This window comes from Protomyctophum parallelum (genome assembly GCF_964188405.1).
Source record: "Protomyctophum parallelum genome assembly, chromosome: 7".
Taxonomy (NCBI): Eukaryota; Metazoa; Chordata; class Actinopteri; order Myctophiformes; family Myctophidae; genus Protomyctophum; species Protomyctophum parallelum.
The window spans coordinates 4,469,079-4,489,166 of NC_139705.1; the positions used below are offsets into that span (position 1 = coordinate 4,469,079).

Consider the following 20,088-nt stretch of genomic DNA (forward strand, 5'->3'; position numbering starts at 1 on the left):
CAGATTTCTCAGACTCCATCCTGATTGGTTAAGATTGGCTTCCAAAGTTCACAGGAGTGCTCAGTTTCAAACAAACATTGTGATTTCCATGAAATTGTGCACCCACATTCCCACTAGGCCCAGGACAAAATGCCACATGAACAATTTCAACTCAGCCTCAAGGTGGCGCTATAACTGGCCGAAAAGTGTTTTTACCTCTAACTGCACGGATCTGTGGATAACCTGGTGGAGACCTGTGCCCAGAAGGGCACTTTTTCTAGTATTGTACTTGTAATACAGTACTGTATACAGTACTTGTAATACAGTACTGTATCTTGCAATATTTGTTTGCTTTCATAAAAAGATTACACAAACAACTTAACTTCTGCAGTTGAGATCATATAATAAACATCTACAGTAGTACTCTCAGGCCCATCAAAATACTGTGGATGTAGTTGACATTGTAAATAGTTTCATTAAATTATTAATCATACCACAACTTAGGCGGTGAACAGCTCCAGTTTCACAGGTGATGACTCTTTCTGTATGGAAAGAACACATGGTGCTGATACATTCTCTCTCTCTCTCTCTCTCTCTCTCTCTCTCACTCTCTCTCTCTCTCTCTCTCACACACACACACACACACACACGGTCATTTGCATACATGTAGTCTACATAATTGTGTATATTTACCGCCTGCATTTGCCACCATACAGAAAGCCGCTGCCACAACTGCAAAACAAATGTGTCACTATATCAGTTTTCTATCAAGTAACTATAAGTCAAGATACATATTTTTTTGAACAATTGATTATTGAACAATCACGCACCATAGTCAAATACATACAGATTAGTCTACGTCTACACTATTGACTAATTGAAGTTATGAAGGAAACAAGAGGTTCTCCAAATAAGACCAATTTGTGTGAGTGAGGAACCGCTTTCATATGATATAATCAACGTCAAGAGCATTCTAACTTGATTTAAACGTAAGCGAGTATTGTTATTATAATGTGCAGCCAGTACTTTGAAGTGTATCCACACTTTTCCTGGGCTGTGTGTGCTCCAGTTCCTGTTGATTTCATTGGATATCATTGGTCACCTGACCAGTTTCATTGGCTTTCATTGGATCAAATCGACAGGAACTGGAGCACACACAGCCCAGGAAAAGTGTATACTCACACAGAGAAGTGGTCATGGGGAGCATGGCTTCAAAAAAGGCAGTGACACAAAATCACAAACACTGACTCAAACTGACTCTCACTCTTTATACAGTGAACCATGCCGGCCCACTTATAGATTGTATATGCTTTCTAAGTCCTTTCACAATAAGTTGTGAAACATGAACATATAATAAGGTACTGGTTCTTACCTTATACCCCCTTAGATAGCACTTTTGTGGACTTGGATAGCATTTGATACAGACTTATAGCATGTTACTGTATGTAGACAGCACTATAATTGCAGTGTATGTAGTCATAGTACTTCATAGTACATAATGTATAGCATATATGTATAGTTTAGTTTCATTATATAGATATTCCACTGTTACGTTCTTAGCTTATGCATGTTTCATGACATGATAAATGCTTTTTATATATGTGATGTATTCCCATGCTTTTTTGTTCTTGCTCAATATAAGTCGCTCTGGAGAGCGTCTGCTAAATGCCTAAATTGTAAATTGTAATTGGTTCTCAAAGTGGGGTGCGGGTCCTTGAGGGGGTTCCAAGGGGTCTCCGGATAAACCAGGATCAGTTTAAACACTTAATACTTAATGCTTTATTTTGGCTGATATTTAGGCTGATACAAGTTCATAACGCATCGCAATGCAACGGGCGTTTAGATTTCTGTAATATTATGTTGACAAATGTTCTCTTATCTTATCTCTTATATATTTTGAAAATAGCAGATCTACAAGCTCACACTGAGGTGCATCGCAATGGGTTGTATAAGCTTGTATACATTTGTAGTTGTAGTGGAGTATTACAATATTTGCCTCTGAAATGTAGTGGAGTAGAAGTACATTTATTGAGAATTGAAAATACTCTAGTAAAGTAATAAATACCTCAAAATAGTACTTAGTTACTAAAGTTACTTTCCACCACTGCAAAGAACCATGTTCTTTGCATCATTGTTCCTACCAGGAACAGGAGAGATTGAGCTGTGGTGTCTTTATCCCTTCTTTACCTACTTACCTGACCCTAGTGTCACCAGTGGCGTGCACAGATAGACACTAGGGGGTGCTATAGAACCACCTGCCCTTGCCCTTGCCCTTTTGTACAGTGTACACTGTACAGTATGTGGACCATGGTGACATTGATCAATTCTTGATAAAAAGCGTCTAATATGGCCCAGGCCGTAGCGTAACGGTCTGGGCACCGGACTGGTAATCCAGTCGCAGTGTGCCGCGGGTTCGACTCCCGGACCCGACACGGCCTTTACTGCATGTCATCCCCCATCTCTCTCCCGTTTCCTGTCAGCCTACTGTCTGTCCCTTCAAAAATCAATAAAAAAAAGGCGTAAGCCGCAAAAAAAATATCTTAAAAAGCGTCTAATATATTATTTAGGCCCCAAAATCTATATATCTCACACTATTAACGCAGCCGGCCGGTTCCACGCGCTGCACTATGTGCCCTTTTTTCACTTGAGCACCTGCCCCTCTAAATGTCTGTGCACGCCACTGCCTGTCACAAAACAATGGAAATCAGTAATAGACAAGGCTGATTAGGCTGACCTGGAACTGTGTGGGAGACACATGTGGAAAAGCACAAGCTTTGAGTGATGTGTCGACAGAAGATTTCAGGAGACATACGGGAGTCCTTTGGCGTTTCACAAAGCTGGAGGTACATTGACCTCATGAGGGCCATTGATTGGGTGGAAATGAGTGACGTCAGTAAAATGTGTGCATTAGCATGATACAGTGAGTTATTACCATGGGAACCACGAGGGCCCTTATCAGCCTATCGCACAGCAAACCATGGTGCGTTACAGTTGTACCACCCTTCAGTGTTGGTATGGACTTTAACATTTCATCCTTTTCGGGGCCTTCATAGGGTGACCTGACGAAGAACCCAGCTAGGAGACCAACATCTTTTCTTAGTTGCTAAAAATAAATATGTTGCACCATGTGTGGTGCAGGTTCTCGACTTGATGGTTTTTCAACCAAGAAGCTGTAAAAAGATGTGCAGTTTGAAAGGAAACTATGACAAAAACACACAAATGAATTAGTATGTCGAAGCTTATTCGCTCGGTTGAAGTTGATGTTGAAGTTAGACAATATCACATGGGCAAAAATACCAAGTTTGTCCAAGACCGCAATCAACACTATAAGAATTCAGACATTGATTGATTGATTGATTGAATACTTTATTGTCAGAAATGTAATCAGTACAGGCCAGGGTACAGTCAAACACACTTCCAATGGGATCACCGAAAAAGGTCCTTGCGGTCTTGTTTCCATTCAGGTCCTGGGTATTCAATTCATAATCATGACATGGAAAAATAACAACAAAATTCAAATCATCGTAAAAGGTAAAAAATAACAAAAATATGTACAGGTTGGGGAACAAAGAAGGGGGTTATAAGGAGTTGGGGGTAGTCACTATACTATGCTGTAGAATAGTATTTGCCCATGTTTGTTTTGAAAGTAGGTGGTACCAATTTGTTGTTCTCACTTCCTCTTGTATTGTGGCTGTGGGAGTCGCTCACTTTTTTTATTTAGTTTATCAGGTATGCGGGTACAGAGGACATAGAGGGCAAAGCTGCATTTGCAATTTTAAATGTCAGTCCCAATTTCAATTGTTTAACTCTGTTTTCTACCCGGAGCCACCCTAGACTAACAAAATAAATGGTTTGCAAAAAGATGGGCCATGGGCCCCAGACCGAGGAGTATAGTCGAATTAGTTTGTTTTTGGGAGGTTTGTAGCTTGGTCTTTCTTCCAGGAAATAAAACGTCTGGGTTTCCGAGGCTAGGTCTTTAGTGACATAGAGATGTTTGAGAACCAAGAGGTGCAAGCATAGTCAAAGTAGGGCTGAATTAGGGCTCCAGATAGAGTCTTGAGAGCAGTTTTGTTGACAAACGAGGAAATTCTGCCCAGAAAGTTAACTTTTTTTTGCTTCATGGGGCACCCGCTGGCCTGGTGGTCCAGGCGCGTGCCACGTGTGGGCTCTGGCCTGTCCAAGGTCATGACGACCTTTGCTGCATGACTGTCCCCTTCTCTCTCTCCCTCTTTCCTCTCCGTCTTCGCTGTAACTATCAATAAAGGCACAAAAGCTAAAAACAAATCTTTAAAAAAAATAATAATAATAATAATTCAGACATCATCATCATCATCGACCTTCATTTCACTTCGAGAATGAACCTCATTTATAGTAGTATAATAATAATATAATATAGCGTTTTAAAAAGGAAAGAATTCCTAATATACAAAGTGCACATGTTCATCATTTATGTATACAATCAGTATATATACACACACACACGCACGCACGCACGCATGCACGCACGCACACACACACACACACATACACACACACACACACACACACACACACACACACACACACACACACACACAGACAGACAGACACATACACATACAGTAGGCCTAGTACACTCTATGAAGACGCATGTCTACACTTTTCCACAGAGACAGCAAGGTGCATAGCATCAAAGGTGAAAAACAAGCAGAGCAACAAAACATGTGCGCTGTGCTCTGGATGGCGTGTAGCTGTCACTCAATACCACAGAAAAAGACTACTGCATGGAAGTAGTAATACTCGGAGCCCCCCACCACATCTAAAATACACTTTTTGTCCAGAAATGAAAGCAGCAGTGACCTAATCCTAAACTTTAGGCCATGTGTGCACCTTCCAGCAACAAGCACCTTTAGGCCCTAAAGGTTAGAGGAGGTTGTTGCCGGAAGGTTCCCTGGTTCAATTCCAAGACCAGCGGGGAACATCTTGGTGGAGAAGTGATGGGGCACCACTCACCCCTCCCCAACGCAGCTGAAGTGCCCTTGAGCAAGGCACTGAACCCCTGACTGCTCCAGTGCAGTTGCTCAGTGGCCAACAGTACACGACTGTTGGTCGAGGTTTTGATGTGTGCATGGTGGGCAGGGCTTGGGCTTGACAATAAGCACCCTAACTTAGCTACCTCCCCTGGGTAAATAAAGGATGGACTTCCATTATAAAATGTAAGTTAAATATTTCCAATATATATTATAGAACATAATACTGTATGTGAAAACAAATGCATGGACGTACTTCTTTGGCGGCATGCACAATACATTTGGTGCTGATCAGTCCAGAGGTTTGCGAGATTTGCTTCAAACACACGCACACACACACACACACACACACACACACACACACACAGACCAACCCTCTTTTATCGATGGCCATAACAGAGTTGGAATAAGTCCTTAGTCATTATGGTTTTCTAGTGCCATCTTGTGTAAAACACCTACACACAGTTCATGGTCATTCAACTGCAGGCCAATAAGGAGGTTAGGAGGAAGAAGAGGAGGTTGATTGAGACCTGCTGTGTGGACACGCCTGACTTTAACCGAACCTCCACAGGGAAATGGTCGCTGACATCCACGGCCTGAAATGATTCACACCAGAAAAGAACAAGTTATTAATCAACGAAAACGTATACGGATCATCTTTCCAGTTGAGAATCAGAGCAAAGTACTGAAAGAACTGACAGGAAAATGAAATATAGAGACACTGTATAGATATAGACTGAAGTAGACTAGACAAAGATACAAGAGAGTAAAGTACAATACAATTCAATACAATGTTTAAGGTCCAAAGTACTGGTCAGCTGCCACTATACGTGCTACATTTGTGTCACAAGCAGGACTGACAGAACAACAAACAGACATCAGACAGACAGACAGTCAGTACGCACACTCACACATAGGGATGGAGCTCGATAACCGATACCCGGAAGAATCCGATAAGAAGCTTATTGAGTACCCGTTATCAATAAGCTTTGGGCTTATCAAGCTTGAGCATATAGTGGCATAGTGGCCCAGTCATGTTTAACCCATTCTGACCGGGCACCCATTTTGGTGTCAGCATCATGTTATGGTTTAGCTATTTAAAAATAGCAGATCTACAAGCTCATATCGCGCCACCGAGTGGCGCGATACGAGCTTGTAGGTCTGCTATTTTTGAAAAATCGAAGAGCGACTGACATTTTTAGAATCTGATCTCAGGTCAGAATGGGTTAAACAATCAAGAGGCGATGAAGAAATAAATGCCAACCAGCGCTGTCCGGGTAAACACAATTACGCTTTTAAAGTGGCGGTACATATATTAACCAGTGAACAGTTTCTTTAATATTATTTTACTGGTAAAAAGGTCAATTGCCTTCTGTCTGTTAGAAGAGTACTGTATTTGAAGGCCCTATAGTAAAAGATACTGGTCCTGTTCAGAATGTATTGTCTCCCGTCTTTCCACAAAATAATAGAAAATGCTCGATAATAGTGGGCTCGACAAGAACCCAGCTCGATAAGCCTGATCGATAAGGTGATCGTTATCAATAAGAAATGAACGAGCTCCATCCCTACTCACACACATACACAACCCTAGTGTTGTATGCGTTATACCTGTTCCTCTGTCAGACGGTATTCCTTCTGGAAGTCAAAGGCTTTGGCTGAAAGAGGCACAATGGCTTTGGCAAAGGGTTCCCCATGCACCACGATCCTGTTAGAACACAGTCAACACACACAGAGAGTCAAAGACATTGTCGCTTCTCTCTCTGTCTTCTTTAGACGGGAACACTATTCACTGCAGGGGCTGTAATAAACTGTAACAAGGAGCCATGTATTAACGTGTCGCTTTGCATTAATTCATATTTCATACTTTTCACATTTTGTAGAAATGCTATATGATAGAAATTCCCAGAACGATTTAGAAGCTTAAAATCTGTTGGAGAGTGAGATTTTAGGTTTGCTGCTCTTATAGTTGCTATCATTGTTTTAATTCATGTATTGCACAATTGCCCTGGGGGGGGAGCATTATATATATTCTTCCTTTTCCTTTGTAAGGAGAAGACTGACAACAATAGAGGGTATCCTATGCTTATGCATAAAGTGAGTGGCATGTGTTATGGTTTGTTATGTTCCTTGTGCTAGGTTTTGGTTTTACTTTACACTTGTGTGCTTTTATTTTGCAGTCTGTTAGTGTGTTTCCTGTGTTGCTCTTGTTACCTGTGTTGTCTCACCAGTACCCTGATTACCCTAGTGTTTCCACCCTGTCTTGTTAGGCCTTTTAGCCAATCATTGTGATAATTATCTGTTGAGTTCACCTGTGTCTTTGTGTATTTATGCTCCCCTGGTTTTGTCTTTTCCTTTGTCAGATCATTGTTGTATGTGACTAGTGTTTGCTCGTATAGTGAACTCCCAGAGTATTTCCAAGTTCTTGTTTTCCTCGTGTTCCTGTACCTGGATTTTGGTAATAAACCTTCTGCCAAAACCTACTTTGCCTCTCTGCCTCTGTCCTGCATTTGGGTCCTACCCCCCCCCCCTGCCTATCGTGACACGTTCCCCTTCCCGCATAACGTCCGGGTATGATGTCACGCACATACCCTTCCCTCTATAATCCCATTCTGACCTGAGATCAGATTCATACGAGGTTTCCGCCGGACACACACTGGTCTGATGAACCCATTCTGACCTGAGATCAGATTCTAAAAATGTCAGTCGTTCTTCGATTTTTCAAAAAATAGCAGACCTACAAGCTCGTATCGCGCCACTCGGTGGCGCGATATGAGCTTGTAGATCTGCTATTTTTAAATAGCTAAAGCATAACATGATGCTGACACCAAAATGGGTGCCCGTTCAGAATGGGATAAACTTGAATCTTGAAACTTGAAATTCGAAACTGTAGCCTCTCAGGTGCTGTTACAACCTCTCATGGGTACACCTGTCAACTTAAAGGGATATAGTTCAGATTTTTTTTAACTTAAGTTGTATGAAATACTTGCCATTAATATAGTGGTTGCAACTGTATTAATTGATTGCCCGAGTCCCATGGTGGGAGTTCTGCTCTGGTTTTAGTCAATATTAAGTAGTTTCCGGTCATTTTGTGGGGGGTACTGGGGGCCACGCAGTAAAAGTAAATGAATCCACAAAACGAACGTAATTTGTATTGTTGACCCATTTAAAAAATATGAGCGCGGCTTTCGTTCAACTTTGACCCCTCTATCACATGGAACTATTTTTTGGGCGTAGTGATATGGACACAAAGAACATAGTTCTGGGTGATAGAGGGGTAAAAAAAAGAACGAAAGTTGCGCTAATATTTTAGAAATAGGTCAACAATACAAATGACGTTAGTTTTGTGGATTACTTTACTTTTACTGCGTGGCCCTCAGTGCCCACCCACAAAATGACCGGAACTACTTGATATTTCACCAAAACCAGAGCAGAACCCCCACCACGGGACAGTATTTCATACAACTTAAGTTCAAAAAATCTGAACTATCCCTTTAAAGGCAGACTTAATATAGTACAGCTATAGTGCTATTTCACTCCCTATCTTTAAAGCTTTTTTTGGAATAGCCTTAACCTGTTGACAACTAGAAATGTTATTACAAAGTACAAAGTGTACTCAAATTATTATTATTATTATTACAAAAGTTAAGCCAAAAGGATGTTCTTACAGAATTCAAGTAATTATCACAACACAGGAATAGTACACTACAACTCATGACACAATTGTCCTATTTAAATGTAGGATGTCATACAATTACAATAATAGAATATGCTTTATTCGTGTGGTGTGGTTCCCAAACCTTTTTGTGTCAAGGACCCCCAAATCAACATTTATTCGCTCTGAAAGAATATATACCTATTCAAAGATTTGTGCCGCATTTTCACAAATATTTTTCAAAAATAGCAGACCTACAAGTTCATAGTGCGCCACTCGGTGGCGCACTATGAGCTTGTAGATCTGCTATTTTACTGTGCAAAGATGAGACGATAGAAAAGCCTACCTGTCGTAGGCACAGCTGGTAGACTCTCTGACCGTGGTGTCTGTCTTGTCTGAGATTAGCCAGACGAAGGAACTATCAGTAAGGAGTCGAACATTCTTCCTGTTCTTCTTGGCCAGGTAGCCACAGTCAGCGTTGAAGTCACCGAGGATCATCACATTCTGCACATAATGCACAACATGATTGCACACACATTTAGGACACACTTTTACAGTAAGTATATTGGGGAAGATGCAATTTAGGAATGCATGCCATACCATGCAATACCGTTGTACACAAAACATTGTCAGAGTATGCATTGTACCCATCATGGGTTATTATTATTATTATTGGTAGGCATTATAGTATTATCAGTAATATAAGTTGTTGTAGTAGTAAGGTAGTAATAGTAGTTGTGGTAATAGGAGACTAAAGTAGAAGAAGGAATCTTCAAAGTACTAGTAATATATAGATTATATAATAAGAAGTCATTATTGTGCATTTAATAAAGAATTAAGATAAAGACTTATCTTAATTCTTTATTAAATGCACAATAATGACTTCTTAAAGGTGCTGTAATTGATATTTTTGTGTTGGAATAAGTGAATATCTCTTTATAATGATAGTAAACGTTGAGTGTTTGTTCAGAAACAGTGGCGCTACGACCTTTAGGTCTGCTATTTTTTTTTTTTATCGTGAAAATATTTATTTCAGATAACTGGAGGATTTAGAAGACTTTTTTTAAATTTTCGAGGTCAGGCCAAAAATGGGTTTTAAGCTTATTTTCTTACATCAGTATTCCATAATCTTCTGACATCCTGAAAGACGTCATAGAGAGCGTCGATCTCTTTGGTTGCGTTGGACGGAGAGGTGTGTTGGGGGATCAGGACAAAGTCCTTTATGGCTGAAAAGAGCAACAAGAGACAGGGACAGAGGGTTGAAACAATTGAACCGATTTTTGGAAATTAAATCCTCCAGTTTTCTGAAATAAATATTTTCACGATTTTTCAAAAAATAGCAGACCTACAAGCTCATAGCGCGCCACCGAGTGGCGCGCTATGGGCTTGTAGATCTGCTATTTTCCAATAGCTAAATTATAACATAATGTTTAAAACACCAAAAGGGGTTCCCGCCCCAAAATGGGTCATTTGGCAGACGGTCTTAATCCAGAAGCGATTTACAGTTCAGTCAGGACAACTCAACAATGGATGTAATATATATTTATTTAATATAAGATGAGCAATATATTTATTATGGTTTGGCGATGTATTGGATCTGCTTTTTAGGTACTCAGATCAAGCGCATCAGTCCCGTCCATAGGGACTCTGAATCCCCCCGTACCTAAACGGTAGATCCAAAACGACAGGTGGTAGCTGGGGTGGAGGAGGGTGAGCAGCAGGTTTGTATACAGCGGCGCGCTGATACAGCGAGGAACGCAAACCTCTGGTTAAAGTAGCCGGTATGAGGATGGAGTGAGTGTGTGATTGGCTGAGTGAATCATGTGAATGAGAGCGTGATGCTGAGGCGGCCCAATTAACGGCCGGCAGCGACTGCGCTCGAGGTTCCGTGACACTGTCTCCACACCTAAGCGCAAAACGGACACGAGCCGCGCACGTTTCTCGGCTGTGTGCGCATTCAGCTTCTTTTTCCGGGTGTTTAGACAGCTGGTGGATGGAAATTATAAGCTTCACCTCCGCGGACGACGGACGTGGAGGAGAGCGTTTCCCGGGAATCTGGCCGTCGTGCAAGTCGTTCCGCGGAAGTGGAGCTTCTTTTCCATCCACCAGCTGTCTTAAAAACCCGGCGAAATACGCTGCGCACAGCCGAGAACGTGCGCGGCTCTTTAGTAAGTCTGGTAGCACCTTGACTGAACAGTTCAGTTCAGTCTGAACTTGCTCCGCGCATGCCTACGACAGGCACAAATGCTCATTAAGGTCTTAATAGAGAGCTCACCTGTCTTGGGCGCTTTAACGCGGATGCAGAAAGGCTCTCTTGCAAAAACATCGACGTCTCCTGGGCGAGTGTCTGGGTACTGGTACTGACCTGTCACCCTCACTGCTCCGGTTCTGTACACATACAAAAGGGTTAGGGAAATATAACACACGTCCTCCGTCATTTGGTGCTGAGCCAAACAAAAAAAAACAGACATTCTAGAACAAAGCGAGGGCTCGCCGCAACTCACTTTTGAATGCTCCGGAAATATTTATTAGCGACCGTGAGGTCAAGTATGATTTGATAAAGGCTTCTAGGCCAATAAGGCGCCAGGGGCCCTTTGCTCTCAGAGGTCCTTCGGGGGAAACTGGACCACGCAATACTGGGCTCCTGGGGCCCTTCAGCCCCTGGACATGATGTACGAGGAGTGTATGTCACAATTAAGGACTTGGGCCCTCTAGAGTGAGTGTGCGGGGAACATAGTGGCCCTCTCCATCATCAACCCTGCTCTAACCACAAGGCCCTTGAGCTGGTACCACTGTTCCAGAGCCAGACCCTGAACTTCAGAAGTTGAACCAAAAAGGCCCCTCATGAAGAGGAATGTTTTATGAACTAACAAAGTAGGCATAGCAATAAGGGTCAGAGTGCTAAAGGGCTGGCGGCCAAACTCAAGAATTGCCACTGCTCACGAAAGGCTAAATATTTCGTTTGCCTGTCCTTTCTCGTTTCCCCAATACCATCTAAACACTGCACAATTGTATGAAATTGATCAGATACAACTTGTGACTTGTTGCCATCTATACAATATATAGCAAAAATCGGCCTCAGTCCTAAATGGTCTAAATATGATGAGCGGGTTGGTGCCTTGCATGGTTTTCTCCACCATCGGTGTATTAATGTGCGTGTGTGTGTGTGTGTGTGTGTGTGTGTGTGTGTGTGTGTGTGTGTGTGTGTGTGTGTGTGTGTGTGTGTGTGTGAATGGTGGAATGTAATGCACAATCATTGTAAAGTGCCTTAATTGGAAAAAGGCGCTATATAATTTACCATTAATATAAATGCAGCTTTTACATTGTGTTGTTGCTCACCTGTACACAAACACATACTGCTCCTGGTAGTGAGATCTGCCTAGTCTCTGACTGGACACCGCATCATAGTTATGATCACTGTCATACCTGAGATGACCAGGGGAGAGAAACACACAGTTTAATTAATATCTAGCTCGATTATCATGAGAGAAGAACAAAGCCAAAATGTGTCTGGGTGAGAAAGTATGGATGACAGTATTGTCAAACTGTGTGTGCGTGCGTGCGTGTACTTGAGTGCACCGGTGTGTGCACGTGCGTGCGTGTGTGTGTGTGTGTGTTCATAACCTGTTGAGCTGAGCTAGTAGCAGTGGCAAAGCCTTTTGTTTGGTGTCTCTCACTTCTTGAAGCAAACATAGATCGTAGCGGGCTATAATCTACACACACACACACACACACACACACACACACACACACACACACACACACACACACACACACACACACACACACACACACACACACACACACACACACACACACAGCTGGGTTAGACCAACATCTGTCTTAAGCCCAAACCACACCAATGCAGCTCCTTGCAACTGCCATGGGGGATAATGGATATTGCAAGGAGTTACAAGGAGTTGCATGTTGCAAGGAGTTGTGTGGCGAATCATTAGTGCGGTTTGAGCTTTACAGAAAACATCTGACATGAAGTACAATTAATGAGCTTACCCTGACAAGTGTGTGCATGACTTTGGCATTGTTGGACTTAGACTCGCCAAAACTATGGAGGTTGAAGGCACAGATTCTGAAATCAGACCCCCCTAAAACACCACACACGCCACGTGAGAGGACAAGCAGGAAGAGGAGAGTGGAGGGAACGGACTCCATAATGCTGAGCTGTGGGGAAAAAAGATTAGGAACTTACTTTAGTGTATGTGTACACATTACACATGGTCATTTCATGAAAGAAACCCCTAAATGTATCAACTTACAGTATAAAGAAAGAACACACACAAACTACCACACTGCACACTCCGCTATACATTACAGTACACACATTACACACACTACACACTGTAGCATCATGTACATTCTGAAATGATCACAGATGCGTAAGACTAAAATATGTGACTGTTGCTGTCCTGCCTTGTTAATGAGGAACACTAAAATGTTGTAGTTGCAGGGACCAATTGAAAACGCTATTGTTTACGCAAGTCAGGACAGGAAGCATTCTGATCTGCCACCAGATAGCAAAAATATGTAGAGACCCATGCTGATACAATCACTGTATGAGACTCACTCTAACAATAGCCTAATTTACGTTCAAGTAAACTAATCTTGGTTGATTATTTACCTATAGAAAAGGCAGCACAATTCTGTACTCTGTACCTCTGCTCAAATCATTCTAATCGCCTTTCATGTTATTACAGTTTCAAAGTTGTTGAGCCTGACTCCCACCTGTGGTAGAAAGACAGAAACTTCCCCTTTCTACGCTAGGATGTGAACAGGAATGTACCAGCTGCCGTTTCATTTCTGTCTTCTATTATTGGTATAAACATACGTATATTGTATTATAGGCTATACAGTATATGAACTCTATCTGTTCTTTATTTCTAAACATTTCACTCACTATGTTTAGACTTTGAACAGCCTTACAAAAGAAAGAGAAAAGCTAAGATGATTTGGACTTCTGACTTGGAATATGAGTGATAGCAAATACTTTACAGAGATTTAGAATTCTAATTCTAATGGTTTCATTTTCTTAGGTCAGCAACCCCTTTGCTTGGTCATTTCAAGAGGAAGCATTCATTAATTTTGAAAGTCATATCAGCGAGTTGGTACCAAAGCATTCAGAGACTAAAACCATACAGTGACTAAGCACTAAGTCGCAAAAACAATGACAAACTAGTCTCACGCTTCATTAAGAAGCATTTAGCAGGATAAACTTCCACCCTCTAGACGAGGGCAACAGAAACAGCTGGTTCTGCTGTCTTTCGTAGCTCTCTTTCATAGCTCTTTCATAGATCAACACATTTTATATTATGCATCATACATGCTTTTTTAGTACATGAGACATGAAATATACATTGCACACGCATACTGCACTGTATGTGTGTGGTGACCACTCTGTCTATCACACACATATAAACAGTTCATGTTACAAGTCTTCCTCACGAGGAATGTATGTCTGTCAGCCAATCATTCACTATTTCCCAGAAGGAAATAGGCATACGTTAACCTGTTTTACTTGATTAAAACACATTTTTTAACATACTCACCCCTTGAAAGATTCCTACTGTGTCTGTTGTTTTTTGTATCTCTCACTTCCTGATATGTGAACCCTGTGGGAGGGACCTAGTCTGTTCTAAGTTTAGGGCCTTGCTCTTTCTCCGCCTGTGGAAAGGGTGATGCAAAGTTAGGGTCCTCTGCAGTCACAGAGAGTGAAGAAAGGAGACCACACCCACCCGCCCACATCTCTCTCTCTCTCTCTCTCCCCCCCTCCCCCCCTCCCCCCCACCCCCTAACACGCCTCATTACAATCATTACATGCAGCCTGGTCTGGTGCCAATAATCTTTTCAGAACAAGCTAGTCTGAAATGAAATAGAAAACCCAGAAGGCCTGATGCTGTTCCCCCGGCCTCTCCTCCTCCCTATACTGCACAAATAAACTGGCATTCTATAGGCCTATACTGAGTCCGCCAGTCCCCAAAAAGCCAAGGGTTCACTATAGGAAAGACCAAGCATCATGCAGACATAAGAACCTCTCGGGCTGTTTATTGAATAGACATGGGGTATGGTCGTTCACGTCGCGTGCGAAGCATGGAACGTGCGGCATAAACGGACACGGCATGGAAGGACGTTAGGGGGAGCCAGCATGGTCATCTAAGGTCATCGACCACATGCGAGCATGTGGCGTGCGGCTTGGATGGCCTGCAGGTGCGGGGGGCGGGGGGGCATTAGAGGTGCCGGCGTGAACATATAATTTATCATTATCATTATCATTATCATTATCATTATCATTATCATTTTATTTATTTTTTGTTGTTGTCCTTTTCAGTTTTTTTGTTCTTTTCCATTTGTTGTCTGTATGTTTTATTTTGTTTTCGTTTTGTTATGCTTGTTTTGTCTTTTTGCCTTTAAAAAAAAGAATTATGGCTATTCTGAATATTAAAAGGGCTGGCATTATAAGCTGAGGCTTCTGCCAACACTCCCTTTTGGTCAACAAAAAACCCAATACATTGTATAAGGTGTGTTTATTTTACACACACCTTATACAATAAACCAATAAACTTGAAACTTGGAACTTGAAAAACATCTAAGGTCGTCGCTACACGCAAGCGTGTATAGCGTGCGGCTGAGATAGTCAGGGGTTACGAATGACATCGGGAGGTGCCGGCGTGAACATCTAAGCCTTAGATGATCTTGCGCGCGGCGATGACCTTAGATTCTAAGGTCATCGCCGCGCGCAAGCGTGCGGCGCGCGGCTTAGATGGTCAAGAGCACGGGACATGGTCGGCGGCGGGATTGAGGGGTTCGAGGGGTTGTGGACCCAGATACTTTGGCTTGGGGGGTCGAGGCGAGCGCCTGTGCGAAATGTGTAGAAAGTGTCAAGTGTCAAGTGTTCAAGTGTCAACATCAGATGTGCACATGGGTGCTTAACTTGTGCTAGCCAATGGGCTTCTTTCAATTTGATCTCTGACCATCCTTCAATTCACACCTCATCAGCCAGTTTGTACTGGCTATACCAATTATGCTGATGACAAAAGGGTTGCAGGATTTTGTTATGCATGGTTGTTTTTCACCACCTGTGCGCAACACACAAACACACATGTTATATGTATGCTTCCGGGTGTGCCAGTACAGTAGAGTACAGTACACTACAGTACAGTCGAGGGTACAGTAGAGGGACCAGTGGAGCTGAGTTTTTCATACCAGTGTTGTGGACTCTATTTCTTCCTACAGTAGAGGGGGGGGGGGACCCCGGGGACCCCCACACGGAGTGCACTTAAGCCTCTCCAACTGATCCAAAATGCTGCAGCTCGCTTGGTCTTCAACCAGCCAAAATTCTCACATGTCTCCCGCCTGCTCCGCTCTCTCCACTGGCGCTGCCCGCACAGAATACAAAACTCTGATGCTGGCATTCAAAGCAACCAAGGGTATGGCTCCCCCCATGGCTCCAAAAGTGTGGAATGCACTTCCCATTGCAGTCAGAACTGCAGCATCACTCCCAATCTTCCGCCGTAGTCTGAAAACCCACCTTTTCAGACTCCATCATGGCCCATAGCACTTACCCTACCCCCTTAGATAGCATTTCTGTAGACTTAGGTCACATTCATACCAGAGAGCTTTGCTGCGATTAAAACGAATCCAAATAACCGCATTTTTCTCCGCCCAAAAACGTGGGTTTCGCTTCGCTTCGAATCGCACTTGACTACGATTCGGTGCAGGTGTGAATGCAATCCGCAGTAAATAAAGGAAATGAAGCAAACATAATGTGGCGGGTGAGGAGCTGAACACAGTTGGAGACGGAGAAGGCATATTTTACGCAGCGCAAAGATGTCCCGTTACTGTGGATAGACGTGGTCGAATAAGGAGACTGAAGCCCTGATCGAAATGAGGACGTGTACATTAATCAATTGCTTAAGAAAACACATAAAAACACTGCAGTGTATTATAGCCTACATAATATTCTGTCTGTCTGTCTGTCTGTGCGTGCCGTAAACATGGAGTGCTGTCACTGTGTGGGACTGGGGAGTTATATCAGTGCGCTCATGCAGCGCTGTACTGCATGCCCAAAAGAACAGTGTGTGGCGGCTGCGTGCGTAGAGAGAGAGAGAGAGAGAGGGGGGGGGGGGGGGTCCCAGACGGCACGACACATGCACGTTATGAGTGTAATTTTATCACAGATTTCACTGTGTAGGCTATAGTTTATGAATGGAACACATTGATAAAGGTCCCCCCTGCTGCGTTTCCAATTGCTGCGAATGACAGTGTGAAGGCAAACCGCAGCCAATTAAATATGCAAGAATCCAATTTCCCCGCCCATACGGATCTGAGTCTACCGAAGTATTAGGTTAGAATCTGACCTTAGATAGCATTTGATACAGACTTATAGCATGTTAAGTAGACAGCACTATAATTGCATTGTACGTAGTTATAGCACGTCATACATATGTATAGCATAGTATAGTATATGTATAATTTCATTATATATATATTCCACTTTTACGTTCTTAGCTTACGCATGTTTCATGATAAATGCTTTTTATGTGATGTATTCCCATGCTTTTTTGTTCTTGCTTAATGTAAGTCGCTCTGGATTAAGAGCGTCTGCTAAATGCCTAAATTGTAAATTGGAGTTGCACCACTCACTTCACACAGGTGTGATTTTTTACTAAAAACTGAGAATAGGCATCCAGTTCATATTAGTGTAATTGATTAAAAATCACACCGGTGTGAAGTGACTAGTGAGGGGCGCTCTTATCATCGTACATCATCATGCATCATCTCATTCCGGCCAATCACAATTTGCATCTTCACCTTCGTCATCAATGTTTGTGTTACGCAATATTTGTGTTTACACTATGACGTAAAATTTGAAGTACCTGTAATTTGACTATGACGTAAAATGTACACTATGACGTAAAAATTTATTGTCATTGGGAATTTAATGTTTGTGTAGGACAAAGTTTGTGGACATACACCAAAATCAGGACGTTTCCCAAGGGAGTTGGTTAACTTGGAACGAATAAATAAATAAACCTATTTAAGAAGAAAGCTATTGGTAAGCATTTCTTTTCCACATTTCTTTTCGAGAAATGTTGCTAACTTTCCCTACAGGGTCCAATAATGTTCCCATTGTCCTCTGTTCCCCAGCTTTGTATGGCTCATGTTCCCAGGCTCCTATATGTTCCCCACACCAGAGAGATAACTAACAGAGAAATAAATACTAATAAAATAACAAAAAAGTTACATTTCATATAGGGCTGTCAAAGTTAACGCACTATTAACTAGTTAACTCACAATCCTTTTAACGGCACTAATTTTTTTGATGCGTGATTAATGCACTGTGAAGTTTGGAGGTTTGACAGAATGGTTGAGAGATGCATGCATGTGAATGCAGGCAGTCAGTGAGCCCCGCCTCTCTCCCCCTCTCTCTCTCTCTCTCTCCCAGTGAGTCTACACAATTAGAAAACTTTGAAAACATGTTATTTTGATCAACATGGCCTGTTATCTCTCGTAATGGTACCATTGGCCAACATCAATACAGTTCTTTAGTTTGGGTCTGGAAGGCTAAATGTCATCAAATGGTGGTCCGTGGCTCAAATGCAGAATAAATAATGGGCCTTGATATGAAAAATCTTGAAAACCACTGATATAAGGTATATTTAGAACGGATAAAAAATATGCGATTAATTTGCGATTAATCACAGTTAACTATATGGACAATCATGCGATTAATCGAGTTAAATATTTTAATCGATTGACAGCCCTAATTTCATAGTATTGTATTTAAACTCTTCACACTGTGAATATACTGCTTCCTTCTTCTTATCAACCATCTTTTCTCGGAAGGATTTTCCCCGTGTCGAACTTGTTCAACAACAATCATAATATGATTGTTGTTGAACAAGTTACAACAATGAACAATGAACAATAATCCTATTATTATATAGGCCTATACTTCCTTGATGGACAGAAAATACCGGTATATAAATAGAACTTGCTTTGTGTTCCATGTCAGAACTTATGAACAGCCATCCGATAGATATAACTCTACTGTATCTGTCCTGGACCCTGAGCTGCCAGGATGTTCTCAGGACTGTATGCAGTTGTAGGAGCTCTGGGTAAGTATGTCAATTTCTTAGTTCAGGAAGCCTTTACAAGCATTTAATTAGCTATCCATCCATCCATCATCTTCAACCGCTTATCCGTAGTCGGGTAAGCTCCACCAGAGTGCTCCAGACTTCCCTCTCCAGGGCAACATTATTGACGAGACGTTCCCAGACCAGTGAGTCGATGTGTTTCCAAAACCTCCAGCGTCACTGCCATACCCGTCTGCATGGCAGCGCACTCGACCCCACTGCTTCCTGACGCGGGGTGGTGGGCCCACGTGGTGGAGAAGATGTGCCCACGTTGCTTCTTCGGGCATGTGCCCGGCCGGGCTCCGTGGTAAGCCCGGCCACCAGACGAGCCCTCCCTCCGGGCTTGGCTCCAGAGGGGGGCCCCGGGCTTCCTCCGGGCCGGGTCGCATTCTCTTCTCACTTGTACTTCCATGGGTGCTTAGCTATTTTCAGATCATTTATAATACATATAACATTTATACAAATTAGGACGATAATTATATTAATAATAATAATAATAATAATAATAATAATAATAATAATAATAATAATAATAATAATAATAATAATAATAATAATCATAATAATAATAATAATAATAGTAATGATAAAAATTACGGCTAAACTCATAACATAAGTTTGAATAAATTTAGTTTTTGTCAGAGTGAAATTTGAATCAGAAGTGAAGTCTGGGTGAGCCCTTCGTACGCATCGAGATGTAACATTACCAAGATGTATTAGCCAAGCTAGCTGTACTGTACTTGTACTTGTACTGTGTGTGTGTGTGTGTGTGTGTGTGTGTGTGTGTGTGTGTGTGTGTGTGTGTGTGTGTGTGTGTGTGTGTGTGTGTGTGTGTGTGTGTGTGTGTGTGTGTGTCTATGTATTTTATTCTTGAGATTCAAAACGGGACAAAACATGTCCTACACTGAAGTTATTTGTGTTACAAATTAATTAATTTAGACAAATAAAAGTAGGCCTACTTACAAAGTTAACTGTAATTAAATTGTGTATTCTTATGACATTTATTTCATTCAGGCAGACTGCACGGACCCCACTCTTAACGGTTCCACGCCCTGTTGAACTTTCTCTTCAAACGGGGGCGAGACTCGAGAGGGCACTCTTTCTATACAGCGGGGGCTTTGTAGAAATTGATAAAGACAGCAATTCTATTAATCGTAGTGCTCTCTTTTCTGTCATTATAATCAATTCATGCATAGAAGAAATGGTTGTACAGTTTACTTAATCAGTTCAACTACCGTACATCAGTTGTATTATTCAGAGTGTATTATATACCTGTACCTTAAACTGTATATGTTTATAA

The 20,088-nt window shown here is 42.0% G+C and overlaps 1 protein-coding gene across 1 annotated transcript; it reads right to left on the minus strand.

Annotated features, from left to right (window-relative positions):
* Positions 1–3,245: 3,245 nt before the first annotated feature.
* On the minus strand, positions 3,246–14,325 carry dnase1l1 (deoxyribonuclease I-like 1). Its single transcript, XM_083768835.1, has 10 exons — positions 14,202–14,325; positions 12,652–12,819; positions 12,265–12,353; positions 11,980–12,066; positions 10,916–11,028; positions 9,754–9,866; positions 8,987–9,144; positions 6,597–6,693; positions 5,519–5,584; positions 3,246–4,231 (listed from the first exon to the last, which is right to left on the minus strand). Exons 2-10 carry the CDS (start codon positions 12,808–12,810, stop codon positions 4,163–4,165), a joined length of 951 nt encoding a protein of 316 aa, XP_083624961.1. The 5' UTR covers positions 12,811–12,819; positions 14,202–14,325; the 3' UTR covers positions 3,246–4,162.
* Positions 14,326–20,088: the final 5,763 nt, after the last annotated feature.

Excerpts from the sequence above, each read along its gene's own strand:
- dnase1l1 (XM_083768835.1), bottom strand. The coding sequence starts at position 12,810 with ATGGAGTCCGTTCCCTCCACTCTCCTCTTCCTGCTTGTCCTCTCACGT. Across the intron at positions 9,145-9,753 it reads GAAGATTATGGAATACTGAT|AATGTGATGATCCTCGGTGA; the intron begins GTAAGAAAATAA and ends CATTATGTGCAG. Across the intron at positions 5,585-6,596 it reads ACCGTCTGACAGAGGAACAG|GCCGTGGATGTCAGCGACCA; the intron begins GTATAACGCATA and ends GAATCATTTCAG.